Source organism: Sinocyclocheilus grahami, unplaced genomic scaffold (genome assembly GCF_001515645.1).
Source record: "Sinocyclocheilus grahami isolate Dianchi unplaced genomic scaffold, SAMN03320097.WGS_v1.1 scaffold1679.1, whole genome shotgun sequence".
NCBI classification, from domain to species: domain Eukaryota; kingdom Metazoa; phylum Chordata; class Actinopteri; order Cypriniformes; family Cyprinidae; genus Sinocyclocheilus; species Sinocyclocheilus grahami.
The window spans coordinates 127,438-135,259 of record NW_015506858.1 but is presented as its reverse complement, the minus strand read 5'-3'; the positions used below and the strand labels follow the sequence as shown (position 1 = coordinate 135,259).

Below are 7,822 nucleotides of genomic sequence, written 5' to 3'. Positions count from 1 at the left end.
TTGCAATTAATTTTTTATCTCTGTTCCTGAGCATTATAACCCCAATTTGCTATTGTGTGCTGCGCATTTTACTGAGGACCGCTTCCACAACATGAGGGAGTAGTGCCGGATTCGCCAAAAGCTTTTGATGAAAGACGGAGCAAGGGGCGGGGCAGTACTGAAACACCGTCTAAGCTGTTCGCCAATCACAACGCACTGGGACAGCTAACCAATCACAACACATTTTGTTTTTCGGAAGCCATTTGTGCCAGCCTGGGGAGAAAGGTATTGTAATAATGTAAATTATGTGAAAAATAATGCGTTTTTTGAACCACCAAGCATGAGAGCATGTTCTAGTACACCCCCAAAACTAAATCAAGACTTTGTAAAAGAGCATAATAGGACCCCTTTAAAGTAAATATTTCAGTAGGGGTTCAGGTGACCAAAAAGTGTCGGTTTAATATAATATTTTGATTAAAGTGATTTGCTGCAATATGTTGGACATTCATGCAGCTGTTAAATGTGCTGCTCTTGTGTATATGTGATAAGTGTGTGCTGTGTGTGTCCTCAGCGGCTCCGGATCTGGTGATCGACGCGCAGCTGGTGCAGGAGTCTGCGTATCTGGAGGACCGGCCGCTGCACCTGCTCACCTGCGCTCACGAGGAGCACTGTCTGTCGTCCTCCGCCGCGCGCATGAACTGGCCCTACGGTCACCGGCGGCTGCTGCGCTTCTCCTCACGCATCATGAACCTCGGACGAGCCGACTTCAGACCACGAGCCTCGCGAGAGTCCTGGACCTGGCACCAGTGCCACCGGTGAGTGTGTGTGTGTGTGTGTGTGTGTGTGAGCGAGAGTGTGTGTGTGCGTGTGTGCGTGTGAGAATGCGAGTGTTTGAGTGAGCGTGTGTTTGTGTGTTTAGTGTGTGTGTTTAGTGCGTGTGTGTGTGTGTGTGTGTGCGTGTGTGAGTATGCGAGTGTTTGAGCGAGTGCGTGAGAGAGTGAGTGTGTCCATGTGTGTGTGTGTGCGTGTGTGTGCGTGTGTGTGTGTGTGTGTGTGAGAATGCGAGTGTTTGAACGAGTGCGTGAGAGAGTGAGCGTGAGCATGCGTGTGCGTGTGTGTGCGTGTGTGTGTCTGTTTAGTGTGTGTGTGAGTGAGTGTGTATGTGTGAGCGAGAGTGTGTGTGTGCGTGTGTGTGCGTGTGCGTGTGTGTGTCTATTTAGTGTGTGTGTGAGCATGCGTGTGCGTGTGTGTGCGTGTGTATGCGTGTTTAGTATGTGTTTTTGTGTGTGTGCGAGTGTGTGAGCGAGTGTGATATAATTTTTACTCATTTTTATGTATTAGTTATTTTAGTGCATCAGCTTGTGAGAGTGTGTGTGTGTGTGTGTGGGTGTGTGTGTGTGTCTGTTTAGTGTGTGTGTGTGTGCGTGTGTGTGTCTGTTTAGTGTGTGTGTGTGTGTGTGTGTGTGAGAATGCGAGTGTTTGAGCGAGTGCGTGAGAGTGAGCGTGAGCATGCGTGTGTGTGCGTGTGTATGTGTGTTTAGTGTGTTTTTGTGTGTGTGCGAGTGTGTGAGCGAGTGTGATATAATTTTTACTCATTTTTATGTATTAGTTATTTTAGTGCATCAGCTAAATGAAAATGTGTTGCGGTGGAATCTAGCTGAAATAAAGTCTGTTTGTATGTTTCTATGACTGTGATGTAGCTGCGTTTGTGCTGGTGTCAGCAGTGAGAGCTGTGCTCTGATTGGTCGTCTCTCGCTCCAGCAGCTCTTTGATTGGGTGGTCAGTTGAAGTTCTCGTCCAGCAGCCAATCAGAGGCCAGGACTGTGTCACGATGGTAGTGTTTGACAGCGTGACTGAGCCGTGCTCCTCGTCTCTTACAGGCACTACCACAGCATCGAGGTGTTCACGCACTACGACCTCCTGACCCTGAACGGCACAAAGGTCGCGGAGGGTCACAAGGCCAGCTTCTGTCTGGAGGACACATACTGCCCTGAAGGTGAAGCTGCTTCATTAACACAAACAAACCACTCGATGATCACACTAAAGCAGCATTTAAATAAACTACAACTCATTCAAATTAAGATGATTCTTATTTTAATCTTGTTAAGTATATGTTAAGAATTTATTTTCTTATTTAATATGTACTATTTAAGCCCCAGGGGTTTTTTTTCTTCTTTTCAATGACTAGGATCCTAGACCTGGAAAATTCATGTTAATTAAAAAAATCTTAAAACACCATCATTTTTTTAAATGAATATGCTTTTTATTGGTTAAGCCAAGGTCTAACATATTTCAGTATTTAACAGGTAGAAATAGTACAAATATATATTTTTATAAATCTTTAGTCGTTAAATGCTGATAAGCTGGGGAAAAAAGATAAATCATTTTAGTTATTTATTTTCAGGGGTTTAAAAAATGATCAGAAACTATATTTAAGTGAAATATCAGGCCAAAAACATACTTGAGTGGAAGTTAAAAAGCACTTAAATTCTACTTTAGTATAAAAAAGTTTGATTATAAATGAATTGACTGACAGCCCTAAGTGTTATTCTAAATCATATGTATTTACTTTAATATAATTAGAATAACACTCTCTGGTAAGAACATGAATAAATATTTACACAGAATTTAACATTAAGGAATAATTGAATTATTAGAAGATAATGCACTCCTGAGGTGGTGATGTCACCAACATTTGATCAACTATTTATAATATTTAATTTAAAAGACAAAAATTAATAGTGGCCATCAAAATATGAATCTTTATTTTAATTTTTACTAAATAAATATGATTTTATTGTCAAGTTTCCACTGATGTTAATTTGATCTACAGAAGCTCATTTAAAGCTTTATGCATGATATTTTTACATTTAATCTCTTTATGGATTTTCTGAATTGTGTATTTACTTTCAGAACCATATTTTTGTTTAGCTAGAATAAAATAACACCAGAAAACCTGCCTAGATAATAATAATAAGCACTTTTTGTGCTCTTCAAAAACTTTATTTTTTCAAAACCTTTTTCATTTTTTCTGTTTTTTTTCTGCTCAAAAATGTTTTCCAAAGACTTTTTTCTTTTTCTTTTTTCAAAAACTTTTTTCAGACTTTTTAATTTTTTTCTTTTTCAGAGACTGTTTTCTTTTTTTCAGACTTTTCTTTTTTCAAAGATGCATCTTCATTAAAATGTTTCCATCTTCAGAAACATTTCTTTTTTTCACAAACTTTTTTCTGCATAATAATTGGATAATAATGAGCTGATCGTCGGAACAAAAATGTCACAAGTACTTTTCAAAGCATAAGATTATAAGGTACAGAAGTTCTAAGCGGCCATGCATTATTATCATTTCTTTCTTGTTTTCTCGTTATCACGACTTAATATCCTCGTGATTTCAACAACAAAAGTGGCTCTTTGAACAATAATAGTTTGATTTTTAAAACACAATGCATTGAGTCTACAGTTGCTATAGTAACGAACGCATCCTTGACGGGGACATTCTAAAGCGCTTAAGGCTTCATGCGTTAATTAAGTGTTTATGAAAAACCAAACTCCTTATACACATTAATAATTCATACTATGTACAGACAAGAAGATGAGCCCATAATAAGAACACAATGTGTTTAACGTGTTAAGTGTTGCCCATAGAAAACCGTTATAAGCAAGCGTTGCGTTGCGTTCGCATCCTGGACTCATCTGCTTGTCTGTACATATTATAATTGATTAATAATGTGTTTACTAAGTTTGGTCTTTAAAAACACTCTCCTAACGCATTAAGCAACGTTAAGCGTTTTACAAGCGCAGCGCCAAAAAGTGTTTGGATTCAACTTACTTTATTTTCCTCATTCGTTTGAAATAAAATTTTATATAATAATATAATATAATAATTTGTTTGTGATTTGTATTAGTCATGTAGGATAGGCTGATATCATGTGCGTTACAAGCTTGGGATGTTGTTATGTGTGTGTGAGTGTGTGCTTTCCTGCAAAGAAATGTAGAAAACAAAAGATTAGGCTTCAACACTGTATAACATCACTGAACTAAATCATACACACATGCACATCACAGTTCTTATTAATATACATTTATTAACAATAAAGTTTAAAAATAAGAAAGATGCACAGTTGTAAAGGACAAACTGTGATGAGTCGTGCAGCAGTAATAACGTAACGATAACAGATACAATTCCAAGCAAAATGGTCATATTTATTCAAGCATTTAACATTTATAAGTTCATTAAATGTCAGTAATGAATTGCACACATTATAGCGATCATGAAGAAGGTCCTCTGTCCCAAACACGTACAGTATGCGGCTCCCCATCAGTAGTTCTGTACCTGTTGTGCAACTTAGAGAACAACTATTATGTCAATATCACGAGAAAATTAAAAGTCGTGATCACGAGAAAACAAGAAGGAAAAAAAATAATAATGCACGGCCACTTAGAACTTCCGTAATAATGAGTTAAAATACAGATTTTTGAAGTTCGTGTATAACAGTACAGTACAGGAATCATGTAAAAACACTCAAATGTTTCTTGTCATCCTGACCGACGCCGAGTTCGTTAAACAGCGTCTCGTTCTGCTTGGTCTCCACGGTAACAGGCCTGAGCAAACGCTACGCCTGCTATAACATGGGTGATCAGGGCATCAGCGTGGGCTGCTGGGATACGTACCGCCACGACATCGACTGCCAGTGGGTGGACATCACCGACGTGCGGCCCGGAGACTACATCTTCCAGGTCAGAGGTCACGCTCACCCTAACCCTAAACCTGACATTAACATCTTCCAGGTCAGAGTTCACGCCCACCCTAACCCTAATTAACTATCATAAGGGGTGGCCGAGGCGGCAAGTGGAGAACTTGAAGATGATCAATAACTGCATTGAGGAAGCAGACCATGGCATCCCATTGTTATAATTGTTTGAAACGGAGGCGGACAAGCTTCACTGGGTGCCACAAACAGCGGAGGCAGTGTGTAGGCACTGGACTTTTTTCCCGACGCTCATGTTGTAAGGTCTAGGTCTGTTCTCTGCGGGATAGGAAATCACAGGTACTTAGTGGAGGCTAGGATATAGCCCTGGTATGACACACACCCTAAACCTACCCCTCATAGACTTGAAGGCAGGATCTAGCCCTGAACCAATTTACACCCTAGACCAGGGGTAGGCAGGTTCGGTCCTAGAGAGCCGCAGTCCTGCAGAGTTCAGCTCCAACCCTGAAAACAAAACCTTAGTAATCCTGAAGACATTGATTAGCTTGTTCAGGTATGTCTGATTAGGGTTGGAGCTGAACTCTGCAGGACTGCGGCTCTCTAGGACCGAACTTGCCTACCCCTGACATAGACTTATCCCTCACAGACGTAAGGAGAGTGGGATCTAGCCCTGAACAGGTCAAATTTCTTCTCAGGCAAGAACTGATTTAGGTATCTGGCCTGGTGGTTCAGTGGTAGAGTTATCGCCTCCCGCTGCGGAGACCCGGGTTCGCTTGCAGGGCTGTGTGTTCGGTTTTGCTCTGTTATGGCCCATGTGCCCACTTAAGCATTTCCCCGAGGAGAGCGGGAGACAGGAGAGAGACGGTACAGTCTAGCGGGGGTCAGCCTTGCCTCAGTCTCCCGATTCCAAACCCTTCCTGCTGGGTTAGGGGAAGCAGTTGTAATTTTCAAGTACCTAACTATTTCGTGGGTCTCATTAGCACGGGTTTATGCAGATTTAGTCTTAAAGCGCTCAAGCCATTTTCTAGTCTGCAAGATGGGATCTGAGTGGGCTGGAAACGGGGAGAGCATCTGAAAGACGCTTCTTAAGATTATTGCTGTTTTAAAAGTGAAAATAAAAAAGTTGTAGACGTTTAAGTTTATAATGAAAAATGCAAAAAATACTATTTTAAAACTGTATAATATAATAAATATAATATATATTTTCCAGAAGATGTTTTACTTTAAAACAGCATGAAAATCAAAGCCATTAATAGAAACAAGTTGTGTTCCTGAAAAACCAAAAGGTTAAAGTTTTCAGCCGAACAGCAGCAGAAGGTTAAACAGAACGCTTCTGAGGACGTTCTTATTTATGAAAACAGTCTGTAAATACAGTAAATGAAGCGTGTGAGTGCAGAGCGTTTTCTGTGTATGAAACAATAGCTGTCTGTGAAGAATGATCTCAGTACACACGTGTCGATGGGAAAATCTGCCCCATCAGAGCGGAGAGAATAATGACTTTAAACTGTTATTAGAGCCACGTCTGACCTTCAGCTTTTTCTGCTGAAACCGGAAAAACACCTTCAGCGGAGCACAGCATTTCTCTCGCTCTGGTTTTATCTCGCCCTAAAACTTCTCTCTTCAAAAACGTTTCTCTTTTTTCACATTTGTTCTTTAAAAAAAAAACTTGTTTCTGTCTTCAAAAAAGTTTTTTTTTTTTACCTTTTTAAAAATATTTTTCTTCTCATTTTTTTCTCTTCAAAAACGTTTCTTCAAAAGCTTTTTTCAAAAAAAATGTCTCTCTTCAATACGGAAGAGGATTAAGCCCAAGCAATATTAAGAAAATAAAACCATCTCGAGATTAAAGTTGTTACATTTCAAGAAAAAAGTCGAGATTAAATGTTGAGATTAAACATTACATTTCGAGAATAAAGTCGGTGTTTTGAGAAAAAAACGTGTAAAATTCCTGTTCACGTACAACAATACTGAGGTGCGAATAGTATCTGCCACTATTTATAAGCATAAATAACATCTAATTAGCTACTATTTACATTTATTGCAAAGATCTGCTACTTTTACGCAACGTAAATAGAACGGCTGTTTTCACTGTGTAAATAGTACATATAACTATTTTTACTGTAAATAGCATCCAGGGGTGTCCAAAGTGTACTTCAAAAAGATTTTTCTCATTTTTAAAAACTTTTCTGTATTCAATTTTATTTATTTTTTCAAGAACCTTTTTCTCTTTTAAAAAAACCTTTTTCAGTTTTTCTCTCTTTAAAAGACGTTTTTTCAAAAACTTGATGAAACTCAAGGTTTTTTTCTGTTTTCAATAACTTTTTCTATTTTTTCTTTCTGCAAAAATTTTTTCTCTCTCAAAAAACTTTTCTCTGATATTTTTCTCAAACATGAGAGAGAATAAAAATGTCTAGCTAAGATTAGCATGCAGTACACATCTCAGCCAGCAGGCGCCGCTGTCAGCTCGCAGGAAATATAATGTTACTGTAACTGGACATTTGTCTCTCATGTTACTGAGGAGAAATAAAAGAGTTTTTGAAAAGAGAAAAGATATTCAGAGAGAGAGAAATCTTATGATTTTGGCTCAGGAAGGATCTGAGGTGTTTATGAATATCAGAGTTTATCCCTGTTAGGACGATAAAAATAAGTCCTTTTCTTTATTGAAGTGGCTTAATATTTGTGTAATTCATGTGATTATTTAATTGTGTTTGCATTTCACATTTTTATATATTCCCCTTTACCAAAAAAAACTTTTAATACGAGAAGCCAAAACTCAAACTATATTATATTAAAATCTGTTACATTTATAACATTTGTATATCATTTTTTAAAAAAGATTTTGAAATGTTTAAATTATGTTGAATCATTTTCATTTATATAGCTTTTTACATTTCAATGCAAAAGTAAAACTTTTGATAAATAAAAGTTTGATTTACAATTTTATTTAAAAATGTGAAAAAAAATGTTTTTGTTTTAATTATAAAAAAATACATTTCATATATTTTAATAAAATATAGTTGGATGTAATGCAACATTTGATTTTTTGCCCACAGCCCTCAATCCGGTTTGATTTTTAGCTCTTCTTTTAAAAGTTTGAATCTCTTGGATTCCACACGCGTGTGTTTGACTCGATCACAGTC

General features: G+C 38.0%; 1 protein-coding gene across 1 annotated transcript in view; it reads left to right on the top strand.

Annotated features, from left to right (window-relative positions):
• The window catches only part of LOC107572000 (lysyl oxidase homolog 4), a 26,482-nt gene that overhangs the window by 16,277 nt on the left and 2,383 nt on the right, over nt 1–7,822 (top strand). The window contains exons 9-12 of the mRNA XM_016258404.1: nt 551–794; nt 1,860–1,975; nt 4,577–4,764; nt 7,736–7,746. Of these exons, the coding sequence (XP_016113890.1) occupies nt 551–794; nt 1,860–1,975; nt 4,577–4,764; nt 7,736–7,746 (559 nt within the window). The remainder of the gene's footprint in view (nt 1–550; nt 795–1,859; nt 1,976–4,576; nt 4,765–7,735; nt 7,747–7,822) is intronic.